This window comes from Trichomycterus rosablanca, chromosome 16 (assembly GCF_030014385.1).
Source record: "Trichomycterus rosablanca isolate fTriRos1 chromosome 16, fTriRos1.hap1, whole genome shotgun sequence".
Taxonomy (NCBI): domain Eukaryota; kingdom Metazoa; phylum Chordata; class Actinopteri; order Siluriformes; family Trichomycteridae; genus Trichomycterus; species Trichomycterus rosablanca.
In genome coordinates, this window is record NC_086003.1 from 9,795,601 (window position 1) to 9,815,445 (window position 19,845).

Sequence of the window (19,845 nt, forward strand, 5' to 3'; positions counted from 1 at the left end):
GGTCACACTTAAGTTATTAAACAAATATATTACACAATTATTTGAAGTATTTTGAATTCTTTGTTTAATTTGAAAGTGTTTCCATCCTATCTGTTTGTCTGTCCTAGTTGTACAAACCACAAATTAAGTTCCTACAAACTCAATCAGTAAACCAAAAGTTGTTTATTCACAAAACACAGCAGTGACAACCATTCCAACAAAACTAAAATTTCAGACCTTAAACACATACTGTTAACAGAACCATCAAACACCATGTCTCTAATGCATCCCACATTGTTAATTATTACAATCTAATCTCTATTTAAACTTAACTACCTGGATCTCCAAACTTTACCCTATTACTTCACTGTCCCATGCTGATTCTCATAAACACCAGTCTATTCCTTACTAATCATATCCCAATCTCCTAATGTGATTGTTCTAATATTAGTATTGATAATCCTAAACCTCATCACTTTAAGTGAACGCATGTTCCACTTCTCTACAACCTTATTCATCTCCTCACAACCAACACTGCAGTTCTTCAGATCCACCAAATGTACACAGCACGTTCTTTACACATATGGTTCAGATGGATACAACTCCATTAATTCCTAACCAGTGAATGCCTTCTGTTCAACAATCACAGCATTCCACAAGGGCAGTGGTAGGTCAGTGGTTATGGTACTAGACTAGAAATCAGAAGCCCCACTGCAGACAGGTTGCCACTGTTGGTCCCTTAAACAGGGCTCATAATTTTTAATTGCTTAGATAGTATTCGATAAGAATCTTTGGACAATGCATCTGCTAAAAGCTGTAAATGTAAATTCCACCACCCGTGCCTTCACTCCAACTTCATTTCCCACCAGATACTATTCACCCTCCTCACACCTGTGTATATGCAAATATGCTCTGTATGCTCCATTCTAACTAGTCAAAACCCTAAGCTAGTATCTTGCTTCAGACGTCCAAATACTATTTCAAAAACTTTTTTCGCTGCACCAAAAACCTCACTCGCCATCCACACCTCTATAACTTCACCTAAACAAGGACACAGTCTGCACAATCCAATAATCAAGACACAATTACCTAAAAAAAAAAAAAACACAACCCATACAACTCCATCATCCCAGTCACAAGCAACAGTTCCTATAAGTGGCAACCCTCCTAACCTACAGTGGGGCCAAAAAGTATTTAGTCAGCCACTGATTGTGCAAGTTCTCCTACTTAGAAAGATGAGAGAGGTCTGTAATTTTCATCATATGTACACTTTAACTATGAGAGACAAAATGAGAAAAAAAAAATCCTGGAAATCACATTGTAGGATTTTTAAAGAATTTATTTGTAAATTATGGTGGAAAATAAGTATTTGGTCACCCACATACAAGCAAGATTTCTGGCTCTCACAGACCTGTAACTTCTTCTTTAAGAAGCTCTTCTGTCCTCCACTCGTTACCTGTATTAATGGCACCTGTTTGACCTCGTTATCTGTATAAAAGACACCTGTCCACAGCCTCAAACAGTCAGACTCCAAACTCAACCATGGCCAAGACCAAAGAGCTGTCGAAGGACACCAGGAAGAAAATTGTAGACCTGCACCAGGCTGGGAAGAGTGAATCTACAATAGGCAAGCAGGTTGGTGTGAATAAATCAACTGTGGGAGCAATTGTAAGAAAATGGAAGACATACAAGACCATTGATAATCTCCCTCGATCTGGGGCCCCACGCAAGATCTCATCCCGTGGGGTCAAAATGATCATGAGAACGGTGAGCACAAATCCCAGAACTACACGGAGGGACCTGATGAATGACCTGCAGAGAGCTGGGACCAAAGTAACAAAGGCTACCATCAGTAACACACTACGCAGAGAGGGACTCAAATCCAGGCGTGTCCCCCTGCTTAAGCCAGTACATGTCCAGGCCCGTCTGAAGTTTGCCAGAGAGCATATGGATGATCCAGAAGAGGACTGGGAGAATATCATGTGGTCAGATGAAACCAAAATGGAACTTTTTGGTAAAAACTCAACTCGTCGTGTTTGGAGGAAGAAGAATGCTGAGTTGCATCCCAAGAACACCATACCTACTGTGAAGCATGGGGGTGGAAACATCATGCTTTGGGGCTGTTTTTCTGCAAAGGGGACAGGACGACTGATCCGTGTTAAGGGAAGAATGAACGGGGCCATGTATCGTGAGATTTTAAGCCAAAACCTCCTTCCATCAGTGAGAGCATTGAAGATGGAACGTGGCTGGGTCTTCCAGCATGACCATGATCCCAAACATACCGCTCGGGCAACGAAGGAGTGGCTCCGTAAAAAGCATTTCAAGGTCCTGGAGTCTCCAGACCTCAACCCCATAGAAAATTTGTGGAGGGAGTTGAAAGTCTGTGTTGCCCAGCGACAGCCCCAAAACATCACTGCTCTAGAGGAGATCTGCATGGAGGAATGGGCCAAAATACCAGCTACAGTGTGTGCAAACCTGGTGAAGACTTACAGGAAACGTTTGACCTCTGTCATTGCCAACAAAGGTTATGTTGCAAAGTATTGAGTTGAACTTTTGTTATTGACCAAATACTTATTTTCCACCATAATTTACAAATAAATTCTTTAAAAATCCTACAATGTGATTTCCTGGATTTTTTTTTTCTCATTTTGTCTCTCATAGTATGATGAAAATTACAGACCTCTCTCATCTTTCTAAGTAGGAGAACTTGCACAATGGCTGACTAAATACTTTTTGGCCCCACTGTATATGTCCATTATTTATTTACACTTTAAACAGCATCATTTTTTTCAAGTAGAGGTGAAACTGTTTGACATCCTGAAAAAGGCAGTGATTGTGTTGCATTTAATTAAGCTTCTTTTAAGATGTTTATAGCTCATGCAAAGATGCATCCATTCCATCTAGCCTGATGCACCTGCCTGAATCTTTTTGGAGACTCTGCTAGGTTACAATCTTTTATGGCATTTTATTCCACAATACTGGAATTCATTTTAAGTGAAAGACCCAGTTTGAGTTTTTCTGTTCATCATATGACTTGGTTAATGACAAGCAACATGTTTTGTTCTGTGATGCTGAACTGAAACATTTTTTAGCCTATGGATCAGCAGTGAAGCATGGCAGTGACTCAGTGATGCTGTGCTGCATCCTCTGGTACTGGAAACCTGCAGCTTGTAGAGGGCAATTCAAACGAGGATCAGGAAATCCTAGGAAAAATTATCATGGCTTCTGTGAGTAAGCTGAAGCTTGGATGTCATTGGACCTTCCAACAGTCGGTTTCAAGAGTGTTCAAGAGTTTCAAGAAGTGTGTTGAGGCATGCAAACCCAAGAATATTAGTGAAGTTAAAACCATTGCCCTTCAGAAATAAGCTAAGATTCCTTAAGAACGCTGCCGTTGTCTAGCAATGCATCACTTTTGCAGCAGGGCATTACAGCAAAAGGGTGCTCTACCAACACTTAAGACACTTAAAGGGGTTGAATAGACTGCAGTAGTCAGTGTTAAATAAAAACACTTGTTATATTAGTTGTGTTGAGCTATTTAAATTGTTCTTGTTGGGGGGCTGTTTGGCGATGTCCTGGTAAGCTGCACTCCCGGAAAGCAAATTTAAGTCAAAATTCATGTAAAATCAACAAACTGTTGATTCCTCTTGCGCTCTGACATCAGACTTGTTGCAGACTTAAATTCCAATTCAGATGATGCTTGGAGTTTTTTTTTTTTTTAACCCAAACAGTAGAGTTTATTCACTTAATTACATGTGAAATGTGTGGTGCATATACTTTGTTTTATAGTAGATGCTAAACTCCTGCACAGTATTAGTGATGTCAAATATCAGGATTTTGTAATTTCATAGAATTTTGACCTTAGAATGGAGCTGGAGACCTGATCTCCTGGTGTGTAAATGTCCAGATTTTTGTGAAATTTCTTGGGGCACAGATTATATTTTTTTAAATAAATGACTGTCCAGAAACCTTTCTGTCAATATTTTTAGAAGCAATAAAAGCTTTTGTAAGGGAATGTATTTTATTATTTCAGGAGAAGAAAAGTAGCAAAGCTGAAGTATTAGAATTGGTGCATCAATTAATATATTAGATAGGGAGAATGCTGCTAATCTTTCTACAGCAACACAGAAGAATATTATCTTTGCGGTTTAAATAAAATCGCAAAATAAAAGAGGTGCTTCCACAGTAAACTTTTCCCTACTGTTTTAGACACCAGTTCAAGAACACAAATCTACTGAACACTGTTAGAACAAAGAAATAGGAAGAAGATTCTAGCACAAGTTAAAACAGACAGTATACTTTAACAGGAAGCCTACTTTAACCAGCAGTAGAAAGTGTAAACAAATGGAAGACACCAGCACAAAAAAAAAAAATGTTTTTTTTTCCCAAAAAGGTTTTATAAAAAATTTTGTGACATACATGCTCCATATCTATTAAGGATGTATTTACAGTAATTTCAGAATGAAACTCTACCACCAACATTAACCAAAGCCATAAAAAAAGATCCCATTGAAGTGAGCAACAATAGGCCAAGATCTCTTCTGAACTCTTCTGACCAAAGGATATTGGCTAAAACATTGGCATTAAGGCTTAATCATTCAATAGGAAAACTTTATCCTGACCAGAAAGGGTTTAGCCCAACTAGACAACCCTTTTTTAACCTACAACACCTTTTCAATGTAATTTACACTTAATTTACACCAGTCAAAAAGAGTAACTTGTTCTCTTGCTTGATGCAGAAAAAGTTTTTGATCAAGTTTTGTGAAATGTGAATTGGGGTATATATTTGAATCCAGGATTTGAATCTAAAATTCTTTATGATAACTGTTTTGCTTTAATTATACAAACAAGTTGTTCTCTTCACCATTTCACTTACATTGAGAAACAAGACAGGGGTGTATGCTCTCACCTTTGCTCAGGCTATCCAACTTAACCCTGACATCCATGGTTGTAGCTTGGGTGGTTCTTGATTTCACAGACCCACAATCCATAATTTCAGTCATTTTACAATCCCAAATCAGATAACAGTATGAAATATGCAAATAAATAATAATAATAAAAAACCATGCAGCATTTCTTACATTTACTTGACATGAACATGAACCCAAGATATTTCATGTTTTGACTTGTCTGGTCAACTTCATTTTATTTGTTAATATACATCCATTCTGTTACCCTAGGCACTAGAAATAAAGTCCAAAATGAAGAAGTTTTAGGACATTAAAAAATAATAATTTTATTATATTTATTTGCATAACAATTTATTGTGGTGCACTGCCAGAACAACTGGCTATTAATAATTAAAGTCCCAAAGTGGAGACATTAATACATTTTATAACTATATATAACATATAGTTTTGAACTTACCTCAGACTTAAAGTGTTGCTTTTCTGCTCTGTGTAGCTTTGCATGTGTGCAGTGTGAGGGTGTACTGGGCACAAGCTGATTGCAGATCAATTAAGCTCAGTTAAGTACATAATTATGACGTATTGCACTACAGGTTGATAGAGAACAGATGGTGTTTCAATTAAGCACAATACAATGCTATAAGCCCAATTTACTGCAATGACACATTAATCACATAATCTTAGCTATGGGAACTTCGCCTGGTTAAATCCCTTCATTCAGAATACCCTACAACGTCATTATGTACGTCAGAGCGTTGCATTGACAGCAATCCTTGACAGTTCCTTTGCTTTCTCAACTATAATAAACCACAGCTATGTATCACATTTTTTTGCAAATAAACATGATTTTATGGAATACAACAGGTTTGTGTCATTATTACATTGTGTTGTATTGTTCGTAATTAGCTATGTGAAAGTGTGGTAAAAGTGAGCTTAAATGCAGAAGGGAAGACATGCGAGTGGCTGGTGTAACAGATGAGGATGTTTGGGACAGGGCAAGCTATAATGGCAAAGATTTTTTTTTTTATGTTAAACTAACTGATGTAAATGGTTAGCAAAGTGTACTGTATTGTAGGATACTTGATATGCAGAGAGCAATTTTATGGTTCTTTATTAGAGAAAGTTCTTTTAGAGTAACTGGAATAATACAGTATATATATACAGTATATATACCTGTATATATACAGTGTATCACAAAAGTGAGTACACCCCTCACATTTCTGCAAATATTTTATTATATCTTTTCATGGGACAACACTATAGAAATAAAACTTGGATATAACTTAGAGTAGTCAGTGTACAACTTGTATAGCAGTGTAGATTTACTGTCTTCTGAAAATAACTCAACACACAGCCATTAATGTCTAAATGGCTGGCAACATAAGTGAGTACACCCCACAGTGAACATGTCCAAATTGTGCCCAAAGTGTCAATATTTTGTGTGACCACCATTATTATCCAGCACTGCCTTAACCCTCCTGGGCATGGAATTCACCAGAGCTGCACAGGTTGCTACTGGAATCCTCTTCCACTCCTCCATGATGACATCACGGAGCTGGTGGATGTTAGACACCTTGAACTCCTCCACCTTCCACTTGAGGATGCGCCACAGGTGCTCAATTGGGTTTAGTCCATCACCTTTACCTTCAGCTTCCTCAGCAAGGCAGTTGCCATCTTGGAGGTTGTGTTTGGGGTCGTTATCCTGTTTGAAAACTGCCATGAGGCCCAGTTTTCGAAGGGAGGGGATCATGCTCTGTTTCAGAATGTCACAGTACATGTTGTAATTCATGTTTCCCTCAATGAACTGCAGCTCCCCAGTGCCAGCAACACTCATGCAGCCCAAGACCATGATGCTACCACCACCATGCTTGACTGTAGGCAAGATACAGTTGTCTTGGTACTTCTCACCAGGGCGCCGCCACACATGCTGGACACCATCTGAGCCAAACAAGTTTATTTTGGTCTCGTCAGACCACAGGGCATTCCAGTAATCCATGTTCTTGGACTGCTTGTCTTCAGCAAACTGTTTGCGGGCTTTCTTGTGCGTCAGCTTCCTTCTGGGATGACGACCATGCAGACCGAGTTGATGCAGTGTGCGGCGTATGGTCTGAGCACTGACAGGCTGACCTCCCACGTCTTCAACCTCTGCAGCAATGCTGGCAGCACTCATGTGTCTATTTTTTAAAGCCAACCTCTGGATATGACGCCGAATACGTGGACTCAACTTCTTTGGTCGACCCTGGCGAAGCCTGTTCAGAGTGGAACCTGTCCTGGAAAACCGCTGTATGACCTTGGCCACCATGCTGTAGCTCAGTTTCAGGGTGTTAGCAATCTTCTTATAGCCCAGGCCATCTTTGTGGAGAGCAACAATTCTATTTCTCACATCCTCAGAGAGTTCTTTGCCATGAGGTGCCATGTTGAATATCCAGTGGCCAGTATGAGAGAATTGTACCCAAAACACCAAATTTAACAGCCCTGCTCCCCATTTACACCTGGGACCTTGACACATGACACCAGGGAGGGACAACGACACATTTGGGCACAATGTTCACTGTGGGGTGTACTCACTTATGTTGCCAGCTATTTAGACATTAATGGCTGTGTGTTGAGTTATTTTCAGAAGACAGTAAATCTAGTCAAGTCAAGTCAACTTTATTTATATAGCACTTTTTACAATAGACATTGTCTCAAAGCAACTTTACAAAATCCAGGACCAACAGATACAAGAACCCCCTGTTGAGCAAGCCGAGGGCGACTGTGGCAAGGAAAAACTCCCTGAAAATTACAGGAAGAAACCTTGAGAGGAACCAGACTCAGCAGGGTCCATCCTTCTTGGGTGGCCAGGAGGATACTTTAAATAAATACACGATTTACACAGAGCATACGAACACAGAATTAAATGATCTAAAAGTTATAACTGGTAATAAATAGATAAATAATAATAGAGTTATTATTCGGTGTAGTCTTCAATAATGTCTGTAGTGATTTCTTGTCATTCTTGGCGCAATTACTCCAGACCAGTCACATCCGGCAGGAGCAGCATAGTTGTCACGGCAGTCTCGACTTTAATCCTTAACCTCGGCGGGTAAACAGGTTTCCATCAGAACGCCTTTGGAGTAAAACAACAAAGAATGTAGTTAATAATGTACAATGTGAGTTGAGTAAAACAGTTTTACAGAGAGTTTTAGACTCCGGCAGCCCTAATTATTACAGCAAATCTACACTGCTATACAAGTTGTACACTGATTACTCTAAGTTATATCCAAGTTTCATGTCTATAGTGTTGTCCCATGAAAAGATATAATGAAACATTTGCAGAAATGTGAGGGGTGTACTCACTTTTGTGATACACTGTATATATATATATATATATATATATATATATATATATACGTATATATATACTGTATATTCATGGTTTCATCAATGTCATTCAGGTCCTGTGGAAGCAAAGTAGCCCCAGACCATCACACTATAACCAACATGGTTTGACTGTTGGTATAATGTTGGAATGCAGTGTTAGCTTTACGACAGATGTTCCATCAATGCTCTGCGCCTCAATGCCCCCTCTGTAATCCCATACTGCTTCTATAATATTCAGGTCTAGACTTTGTAGAGGCCAGTCCATACTATCAGTGTTTTATGAGGTGTTTTTTCTCCAAATATTTTACTGCATTAGCAGTTTGCTTGGGATTGTAAGCATGCTAAAGAATAAAACCATTCCCAATCTGACACATATTGTTGATGATTTGACCCAAAAACATTCAAACTTAAATTAATCACCCAGTAGTACTCTTTTCCACTGATCTTCATTCCAATATTGGTGAGCTTAAGCATATTAAGCAATTTTTTTGGCCTTTTCACTCTGTTCCCTTTACAATAAAGTTGATTTTTGGCTGCTATAGTTCCAGAAAAACCCCATTCCTGATTAAGCTTAGGACTGTAGGAGGGTAAACTTGGCATCCTGATGAGGTTGCCAGATGTCAGTCTCTCAAGAAAAACAAACTCTAGCCCAGACAGAAAGACACAGGATGGTTACGTCAGGAAGAGCACCCGGTGTAAAAACTGTGCCACGTCTGGTATGCAGTCAAGATCCGCTGTGGTGACCCCTATATATGAGAGCTTCTGAAAGAAAACGAAAATGTGTGAAAAAGCAGATGACAATGTCAATAGCCTTAAAACTTTTTTCAGTTTCAATTCAACCTCGTCTTGTTTGAAAAACTGTTGAATTATCTTGGTATCATTATTATTATTGTTAGTAGTAGGTACGTTATTGATTGACATCCACTGTCCTTTAATCAGTTCTAGTTGACATTTTGAATGATTGGATTTAATCTGTAGGAGTAGTTTTAAATTTGTTTTATTAAACTTGAAGCAAATCAGAAAAATGGTAAAAAAAAGAATGTACAAGGTGATTTTTAATGACAAATTTGTTAAGCAATCGGGGATACGTTGGTAGAGATATTAGGGTGTTTTAGTGTTTGAAAAAAAACGTGTAGCGTCCCCTAATGGCTGATACCTTTCATGCTTCAAAGGCTATTATAATTGGAGATGCAATTTAAGTTTTGTGGTGCTCGACCAATTCTTTGGCAGCCAAACACTTTCCGCAATCTGATTTCTCTGCAAGTTCGAGTGTGTGTGTGGTTGGTGCAAGTTTGCGGTTGGCACACGAAGGGGGGCGCATGTCCAAAAAGGTTGAAAACCCCTGCTCTGTAGCACAACCATCAGGACATTCTGGCTGAGCTCGGTTTGGTCTGTGCGTATTTTATCGGAGAAAAAGAAGAATTCTAATAAAAACAACAGGTTTGCAACACCTGTGTTTGCTCTGTGATAAACTGACCCTGAATATGATAAAGCGGTGGTAAAACAAAGAATAAATAATAATAAGAAAATCATATAATATCAATAATAATAAGAAGAAAATCCCGTTGATGGTGGGAAGCGTTTACCCAGCTAACAATTTTTGGTTCCCAGAACGTTCCGGGAACGTTAGTTTTTGGTTCCCTAAACGTTCTGGGAACGGATCATTTTGGTTGCCCTTTGGTTCCCCAGGAAAGTTTTCTTTACGGAAATAGAACGTTCCCGTTTGGTTGTGCATTATAGTTCTGGGAACGTTCCCCTAACGTTCCCGTAACCTTAAAATTATTGAAACCTTTAAGGGAACCTTGTACTAACCTTTAAATTATTGAAAACTTTAGACAAGAAAACCTCACTTTCTAGTTGTGCTAATGGAGAGTTCTGCTTGCTATATACTGTACATACACTGCAAAAAATGTGGAGTAAGATTTACTTTAAAAAAACTTGTTACAAACTGCTAGTAAATTTAACAGACCATATATTCAAGTAAAAGTTACTCACAATTCTATCTGGATTTTACTAGAAATTATTCAGTAAATGTTACTTTGCTACACACTGCTTCAAGAATATTTTAATAGCTGTATCTTAGTAGATTTTACTTTCTCAAGGTTTGCTCACAGGTTGCCTAATAATGCACATTTGTATTTGAAAGACCCGGGACTATACAGCCTCAGACAGATTTATTTTTAAGTAGCAAGACAGGCTTTCATAATCATTAGACAAAAGAACTATTTTAGAACCAAGGTTTTAAGCCCACGTTCATTAAACGGAACAAGTTATCCCGTCATGCTAACGGATGCTAATTTGGAGTCAATAGTGTAGAAAGTTAAACAAATTTTAAATATTTATAATATTAACGGGCATGGTAATATAATTTCTTAAAAAATGACAACTTACCATAAAACAGTCCCCTTTGGCCAAAGTATGTCCTTAACAACCGAAAAACTTTGTGGTGAGAAGACTTGAGAAGATTCAAAAGTCTCAGCAGCTCGTTTTGCACTCCGTGTGTGAAACATGTCCGAACTTGCCAGGCAATGCGCATGCGTGGAACATAAATACTAATGTATTTGATAACAAATAATTACAAAGAAACACCAAGTAACACACTAAATTATATGCGACATTCTTAAGTAGCAAGACTGTACTAGAATATTCTTGTATAAAGTACTTTAAAAATCTTCACTCTATTTACTAAGTCAAAAAATCATTTTTTGCAGTGTAGAGCTAATTTCTCTCACTGGATCATGAGAAAACCTTCCGGGAACGTTACTGGAACGATACTTTATACACATAAGAAATAAAACCTTATACAAGCTTTAACTAACGTTCTCTGTTAGTTCTCATAAAACCATGAGAGAAAGTTAGGTTTCATAGTTTTATAGTTGGTACTTGTAAGTAAAGGTTGATCTACATGGACCGTCTCAAGCAAAAGGCTGCCTTTTTGGTAAGTTCCTACTAAAAAACTTTAAAGATCATAAGAAAACCTTCCGGGAACGTTACTTTAAACACATAAGAAAGAAAACCTTAAGGCAACTTTTAGATAACGTTCTCTGTTAGTTTTCATAAAAACATGAGAGAACGTTAGGTTTCATAGTTCCCGGAACGTTCCGGGAACAGCGCTGATTTTTTTAAACAAAAATAGAACGTTACCATAACGTTATGGGATGGTTCCCTAAAAATAACCATAGGGTAACCAAAATCTAACGTTACGGGAACGTTCTGTGTTAGCTGGGTATGCAGCGTTATGGCCTATTTTTAAATATTAACATTGTTTATGCTCTGACTGGGGGTAATTATTATAATCAATATTACTGTTATTTCTGCTCTGACCGGGGGAAATTAATATAAATAACAATAATAATAATTATAATATTCATTTATTTGTTGTTTTTATGTATGTGTCTATTGCACCAAGTTTATAATTTATCGTAAAACATTCACTTTGGCATTTGTTTAATAGGGGCTGAAGGGGATGAAGAACAAATAAAAGAATGAGACAGTTAACGAATAGAAGCCCAAACTGCTCGAGGTTTTTTTTTTTCTGGCTATGTCGCTTTTTGTGTGTAGCCACACATTCCTGCTGGTATCTGATTTATATTAGGTCTCTCTGTTTTTAAACATTTTCCTTTGTATTGTATTTTTTTCTGGAGAGTTGGACTGTTGTGCTTATTACTCGTTTATTGAATCACGCTTACATCAAATCACGCAAAGTATCTTTTTTCGGGGGCAATTTGTACATAAAACTATAATATGCCTGCTGTGTGTGTGTGTGTGTATCCACTCGTGGTAGTCTTTTAGGTTTCCCTATTTTACAAAATAGTTCCTTATTTACAGTATTTTTTAAAAATATAAAAATTTGGCTCAGGTCCATTAATGCTACGAATTACATTCATTGTTTCATCAGACGAATCCACTTGGTCTCTGAAAACCGCAAATCAGACGTGTGAATTTTAAACTAAATTAGAATTTTACTTGTAGAAAGTGATACGGTCACTACTACCAATTAAATGGGAAGAGGGACGTGTGGGACAAAAAGAAAGCGTTCGTTAAAATAACTCGTGCGTTATTTACTATTTACTAGTACAAAATAAAGTTTTATTTACCATCATCAATAATAATAATAATAATAAAAAAGTTACTTCATTAAAATTGAGCCATTTCCTTCCAAAAAATTGAAAATCATAAATATTTCGTTAAATTCTGACTTGTAATAAAACAGTTAATTCACAAACAATTTATGTGCGTTTTCAATATGTTAATTTCCTGTCACATAATCATTTTAGAATTAAAACGTTTTAGAACTAGAAATTGAGTAGGAAAAAACGCCTGATTGGCTCGCATGAACAGAAGCTGATTGGTTCTTATTTGAAGCCTTTCACCGGTTTATTCAACTGTTAAGCTGATTGGTTCTTATTTGAAGCCTTTCACCGGTTTATTCAACTGTTAAGCGCCTCCCTGTTCCTCTAAAGCCTATTATAATGCAAGGGAGCTCCTTTTAAAACTCCAAACTGAATTTGCTTTCATTTAGGCCATATATAATTTTAAATAGGTTTAAGTCATAGAGAGGTTTTAGAGGATAAATAAAGCGTTTGGCCCTGGACATTTGTGCAATGATATCGCATGCTGACCTACTGGACACTCGGCTCGGTAAGTTACTGTCCGAAAACAGCGATTTGAAGCGGTTGGATTTCCCACCGTCTCACCCTCTCTTTCGTAAAATCAAACGATTTTACCGGTGTGTTTATCGAAAGTCATTTAATTAATTTGGAGTAGAGTGATAGCAATTTTTATATTATGAAATAATATGATTTTGAAGATTTAGACGCATAAACAAACTGACGGGTTGCGGTAACCCGTCTCTTTTAAATTTAATTTAGTCTAAATATTGTAAATTGTAACTGCGTGAGCATTATGTTCGTTATTCTTGCGCCTGTGTGTGTGTTACAGGAATGAAGGAAACCGCGTCGGAACTGCTGGGTCACAGAGAGACACTAAAATGTCGACTCGGAGTCGGTGTCGGAGCGTCTGATCCCGTGCATCTTGGAGAGCTGGAAACTCCGGAAACCGTAAAGGGTGCTACCCTTATTCCTGTAGACGAGCTTGGTACCGTCGGATCCAACCCACGGGGAGGCCTGGTGAGCGGCAAAGAGCAAGATAAACAACAACAACAAAATTCAAACCAGGCACTACCAGGTGGTCAGCAAAAACAGAAGCGTCACCGGACCCGTTTTACACCTGCGCAGCTAAACGAATTAGAGCGCAGCTTCGCCAAAACTCACTATCCGGACATATTTATGCGCGAGGAACTAGCGCTGCGAATCGGCCTCACGGAATCGCGCGTGCAGGTGAGTTCTTTAAAGTGTTTTGATAGTTCGGTTTTGTGTATAACGATAAAAAGTATATTGTTAAAGGCACATTTTTGATACCATTTACATTTTGACCCACTTATATAGTTTTCATAAAAGTAGATACAATCACAATTACACTAATTAAGTTATTGGTAATATCAAATAGGTAAATATAATGTAACATACACGAAGAAGAGGATGATACATATTTACCCTATACAAGTAGGCCTATTGACATAATCGAACACGTAAATAGATCGGAGAATCGTAATCTCAGGAAAGAAAAAAATTTTCCTTCTTTCTTGAGCGCGAGATTTATTTAATTATTTATTTAGGGAACGTCAATTTTTGTGATTAGGTTGGCATATACTTGCATATTTCTATCAATTCTATATTTATTGTTTTATTATTTTAATAACATCTTACAAACTTGCATTCCCCCTAAATTGTTTGATTTAAGGTCATCATATGGAAACAGGCTGCCTTAACTTCCAATGTCTTTGCAACGGTCAATAAATTATCCCAAAATATTATTTTAGAGTATGGAGCTCTATTATTATAAATTTTAAAATGAAAACGTTCTGTTCCATAGTTGTAAGTAATGTACCAATGAACTGAAAAAAATGTTTTTAACTTTTATTTCTGTAATATGGTAAAAGCAACGTGTATATTAAATCATGGTAGAGAAATAATGATAGTCTGTAAGCGGAGTTACTGCCATACGCGTTTCTCGGAACTGTTGGTCGTTTTATTCAATCTCACAATATAGTTCTGACTGCTTAGTGTTCTTTTTGGAGACAGACTCGTTTTTTAAATAAACAACGTTCCAGGGACAACATGTCTCTAGAAATGTGTTGTCTTTAATTTAACAGTTTAATAGAAATTAAATTTTTCTTATAATTGCGCGAGTGGAAATATAATTTTCCCCTCTTCACCCTTCTTTCCGCCGGACAGAATTACGCTGCTTCTACTTGAGGTAAAAAAAGCTTAAGCGGACATAAAACAGACGCGTCATTGGTTTTGTAGTATTTTCTGTGTTAATTTCTTAAATAATTATCGTCAAACAATAGCAATACATAATTTATGGCGGAGGGCGCACTTATGGTTTTTACAAACTAAATTAAAAGGGAAGGTTATAAAGATAAAAATATGTAAATCACAGTAGTAAATAGCAGAGACCTACATCAGGAAACTTTTAGATGAATTAGGCCTTAATAACCGCAACTGTGCAAATGGCTTAATTGCCTCGCAATTGTATTGGTAATTTTAGATTAGGAGATTTCGACGGTTCAACTATTACATTTTCTGGATCTCTTAATTATACAGTTAATTTTGAGTAGTTCTTTGTCAGGCAGCAATTTTAAAACATCCCAAAATTATTAAAATAACGGATGTGATTTTAATGTAAAGATGATCTTTTCTTTTGATATACTAATTACTATTTAATTGCACCTAAGATACGAAGCTTCGCGATGTTTGTTAGAAATAGCCTGCTTTATTGCATATTTTATTTAGCGGCAAGTTTTTAAATACGATAATAAGCTTATGTCGTACATAATGTGCACAAAAATAAACATACAATTTAATAAAAATAAAGATAGCTAATAAATAACATGGGGAAAATTCCAAATACTCTGAAAAGTAATAGTACTAATAATAATGTAATAATAATTGTAATAAAAAATAATAACAATAACAACAATAATAATTGTAATAATAATAATTATTATTATTATTTAAACAATTTTGAAAATATATGCTGTTTACAAAAAGTGGTCAAAAATACCAATTCGTTTTGTTCGGTCACCGCAGGTTTGGTTCCAGAACCGACGTGCTAAGTGGAAGAAGCGTAAGAAGACCACGAACGTGTTCCGAGCGCCAGGCACTCTGCTTCCTACCCATCATGGTTTACCACAATTTCCTTCGGCGGCCATTAACGACAGCCTGTGCTCGTTCCACGCCAACGACACGCGCTGGGCCACAGGCGGCATTCCTAGCGTTTCTCAACTTCAACTTCCGCCCTCGCTCGGCCGCCAGCCAACCATGGCGCAGTCACTGTCCCAATGCAGCCTGGGAGGCGCTGGTCCAGGGACGCCCGGCTCTATGGGTCTGTCTAATATGTCATCTAATGGGCCCAGCCTGCAGTCTCATCACCTCTATCAGCCAGCGTTTCCAAGCATGGTGCCGGCATCGCTTGCGGGCCCGTCCAGCGCGAGCGCTTCTCCACAGCTCTGCCACTCGTCGTCACCAGATAGTGACGTGTGGCGCGGTACGAGCATCGCATCGCTGCGCCGCAAAGCGCTCGAGCACACTGTCTCAATGAGTTTCACTTAAATTTCCCAAAGCAAAGCACAGATGTCTTGGTTGTACTTACACAAAGAGACTTAAGAAACAGAGACTGAGAATGTACGCGCTACTTAATGAGGACAATACCTGAAGCTGTACATTATTTTCTATTTATTTATTTATTTTATTGATTACATAATAATTTATGCATTTGTTAGTTTAAAGTAATTAAACAACAAAACACACTAAAACAGTAAAAAGTCAGGAAAAATAATGTAAAAAGAGGGAAAAATCTGTGAAGACTTGAAGATGGATGCATGTTTCGAAAATGGTGAACGATTGGGAAAACTAAGTATTTAAGTAGTACAACAATGCTGTTTTGTTATACGTTTTGTGTAAATAGAGCATTGCTCCTATTTGGTCATTTGTGATTTGTTTGAATTAATTGTCCGTGCTTACAATCAATATGAATTTCTAAAAGGATTAAAAATGTTTTTAATTGTTTTTTTGACCATATTTATATTGAATGTAATGACAAATAAAATAAGTTTAACGTCATCCTACAAACTAATTTGTTATTTGTCCACTTTATTTGTTTTGAATAAATGCGTTATTAGTTGCTTCCCTGTGGAACCGAGAATCGAACTGAATACCATGCCAAGCCATCTAAGTCAAAATGAGGAGGGTATTTCCAAACTAAGAGCCCTTTCAATATATAGAGGCTTTACATAATTACACTAACAAATTAGAATGAACTTAAAATGATTTAATTCATGTAAATTGGACAGCCATTAAAACTTTTTCTTGGATTTGGTTATTTTGTCTATTTGTTATTATTTTATAGGCAATTGTTAAAAAAAACTTTGTTGGCGCAATGTTACCTGACATGTAGTGTGGTTTGAGGTTCCCGGTGGGCAAAAATAAATGAAAAAGTACTTTTACTATTTATTAATGCTGTGATAAGTGCAATACATAAACGGGCATGCACTTACATACACCTATAAGCAGTACTGTATGCAGGCTAACACACACAATTACACACTTAGTCACAAAATTACTTACTCATACACATAGACTAATTAATTTTAACCAAATATTAAAAATTCATTCATTTATTCATTAATTGTTTGTTTTATCACCACTTAGTTCTGGTCAGGGTTTTGCTGGGTGTCATTCCTTGGGCAGGCAACACCCCTGACAGGTTTCCAGTCCATCACAGGGCACACACACAAATTACACTTAATTTTAGCTTAAAAATCAAAAAGCATAAAAAAAGAAGTTTCATTTGCTCTCACTTGTGTCCTCCATTTCCTTGTGAAAGGCAACCACTTTTGGAGAAATTTGTTTAAATTGACTAATCCTATGTTCAATTAATTTATTTAAAAGGCTTTTGCTGTCAGTATTTTTAAAGCTAATTATCAGCCAATGTTAATTTTTGGCACCCTAAGGCAGATTACATTTGCACACAGTATAGTGTCTGCACTCAAGCTAGCTTTATGCAAACTCCAGAACCTTGTTTTTAGTTGGACCAGATTTTGGTAATTGGGAACACACCCAGGATTAAAAACTACTTTCACACATGCCCAAATGTACCTTGGGGTCCAGGTATGGCACTTAATTATGTGTAAATCGGAATCTTACTGGATGTGAAAAAGTTGGAGGAAGGGGTTAACCTGTGATTGGTTGCTTTCACAGCTTACAGGCCTCAGCAGTGATCAGACATGAACAAGAAGAAAGGCAGACAGGTGGAATCGAAAGAAAGCGACAGCGTCAAATCAGTTCTCAATTTAAGTGGTGTGTCAGAAAGAAAATCTTACTCATGGCCTTACTTGAAGGAATTATTTGATGTAGCTGGGTCAACATCTTTGGCGAATGCTATGAATTTTGTGTCTCCCAAAAACAAGCACCAAATGGCATTTAAGAAATAGATGTCAAATTTGAAAAAAACACATTGAAATAAGTGACATTATGTGCTTCGTTTTTTACTTGCATCATTCCTGCAATTTGGTGCCCTTTGTATCACCAGACAGTCAAGTCAGAAAGTCTGCACACCCCTTTCACCTTCTCCACATTTTATTACGTTACAGACTCATTCTATAATAGATTGAGTTCATTTTTTTTGCTTCAACCATCTACACACAATCATCAATAATTATAGTAAAAACAGGGTTTAGAAAATATGCAATTTTAATTTACTGACAAAAATAGTTTATTTAGGGGTTACATATCTGTACACACCCTTAGCCTAATACTTGGTTGATGCACCTTTGGCAGCAATTACAGCTTCAAGGCGTCTTGGGAAAGAAGCTACGAGCTTGGCACACTTGTTTCTGGAAATTTTTGCCCATTCCTCTTGACATACCCTTGCAAGCTCCATCAGGTTGGATGGGGAGTGTCGGTACACAGCCATTTTCAGCTCCTTGTTTGATGTTTGACTGGATTCAGGTCTGGGCTCTGGCTGGCCCATTCAAGGACATTCACAGACTTTCTCTGAAGCCAGTCCTTTGTTCTCTTGGCTGTGTGCTTCAGGTAGTTGTCATGTTGGAAGGTAAACCTTCGCCCCAGAGCGCTCTGAAGCAGGTTCTCTTTAAGGATCTCGGTGTACTTAACTGCATTCATCTTTCCCTCTATCAGGACTAGTCGCCCCTATCCCGCTGCTGAAAAACATCCCCACATCATGATGCTGCCACTGCCATGCTTCACTGTAGGAATGGCATTAGCCAGGTGATGAGCGGTGCCTGGTTTCCTCCAGATGTGACGCTTGGTATTCAGGCCAAAAAGTTCAATTTTGGTTTCATCAGACCAGAGAATCTTGTTTCTCATGGTTTGCGAGTCCTCTAGGTGGGCTGTCATGTGCCTTTTACTAAGGAGTGCAGTGATGGCATAGTTACCTTGAAAAAGTAATCTGATTACTGATTACTGATTACTCCTTTAAAAAGTAACTTAGTTACTTTATGGATTACTTGATTTTAAAAGTAACTAAGTTAGATTACAAGTTACTTTATTAGTTATATAATGCGGAATATTTCAAAGATATTCCTTTGCAATACTTTATCATTTGGCTGCCAACTTGTGTGTACTGATGAGACTCAATTGAATCCCAGAACATGCTAGTGTGAATGCATGGAAAACAAATTTAAATTTTCTTTCAAGAATATGATATAGACTGACCAACACTATTACGCTAAATCAGCATTGAAAATTGACTTTACTTTTAATAGCCTTCTACAATGCTGGAGCTTCTTAAAACGGAAGATTTTCTTTTAAATAGAAGTGTTATTTACCTGCTATTAAATTGTTTTCCAACAAAATCCGCCCAATTTGGCGGATAATCGCCAAATCTGGCAACACTGGAATGCGCAGAGCCAGCTGGCGCTTTTACTCGTAACGCGCCACGAATACTACTAAATAGTACTACTTCTGTAATGGTGTTGGTGGTTGACATTTATGTTGAGTGTATTACTGCACTGTTTTGGTGAAGAACTACTCATCTGAGGTGCGCTGCTCCTGCGTGCAGAAATGCTTCCGCAAAAAAATTGCCGGTGTTATGGAGAATTCAGTTCCCCCTGTTTCCCCTTTAACGCGCATGTGCAAAAATGACGTTTTTTTCAGTCGCTTCGTTGAGCGTCGGTTTATTTGGAATATGTATTTATAGCGGTATGTTCTTTTCACATTTCATGTTGTATGTTAGGTAGTTTGTGATTAAATACATACTTTAAAGTATTGAATGAACTACTGTCAGAGGTTTTATTGCTCCACCGCAAGTCAGAGGTTTTCACACTGCTGTCTTCAGCCTTGCTGTCAATCAACTATAATGAACGTGTCAGATTTTTTTGTAAATAAATCCTAATACAGGACATGCTCTTATTCACACACTAGTCTGTTTATTCTCGTTTTGTCGCACAAGATAAAGTTTTGGTGCAGATACAAATAAACTATATGGTACAGGACAATAAGTAGTCTGTTATTAT

The 19,845-nt window shown here is 37.5% G+C and overlaps 1 protein-coding gene across 3 annotated transcripts; it reads left to right on the plus strand.

Annotated features, from left to right (window-relative positions):
* The first annotated feature begins 12,850 nt into the window (after window positions 1-12,850).
* otpa (orthopedia homeobox a) lies at window positions 12,851-15,986 on the plus strand. 3 transcript variants are annotated; one of them, XM_063011977.1, is made up of 3 exons: window positions 12,851-12,953; window positions 13,188-13,585; window positions 15,401-15,986. In XM_063011977.1, the coding sequence occupies exons 1-3, from the start codon at window positions 12,851-12,853 to the stop codon at window positions 15,920-15,922; spliced, it is 1,023 nt and encodes a 340-aa protein (XP_062868047.1). In that variant the 3' UTR covers window positions 15,923-15,986. The 3 variants fall into 3 exon arrangements, with proteins under 3 accessions (XP_062868047.1, XP_062868048.1, XP_062868049.1); XM_063011978.1 differs by having other exon boundaries at window positions 12,851-12,900; window positions 13,153-13,585; XM_063011979.1 differs by having other exon boundaries at window positions 12,851-12,887.
* The last annotated feature ends 3,859 nt before the right edge of the window (window positions 15,987-19,845 follow it).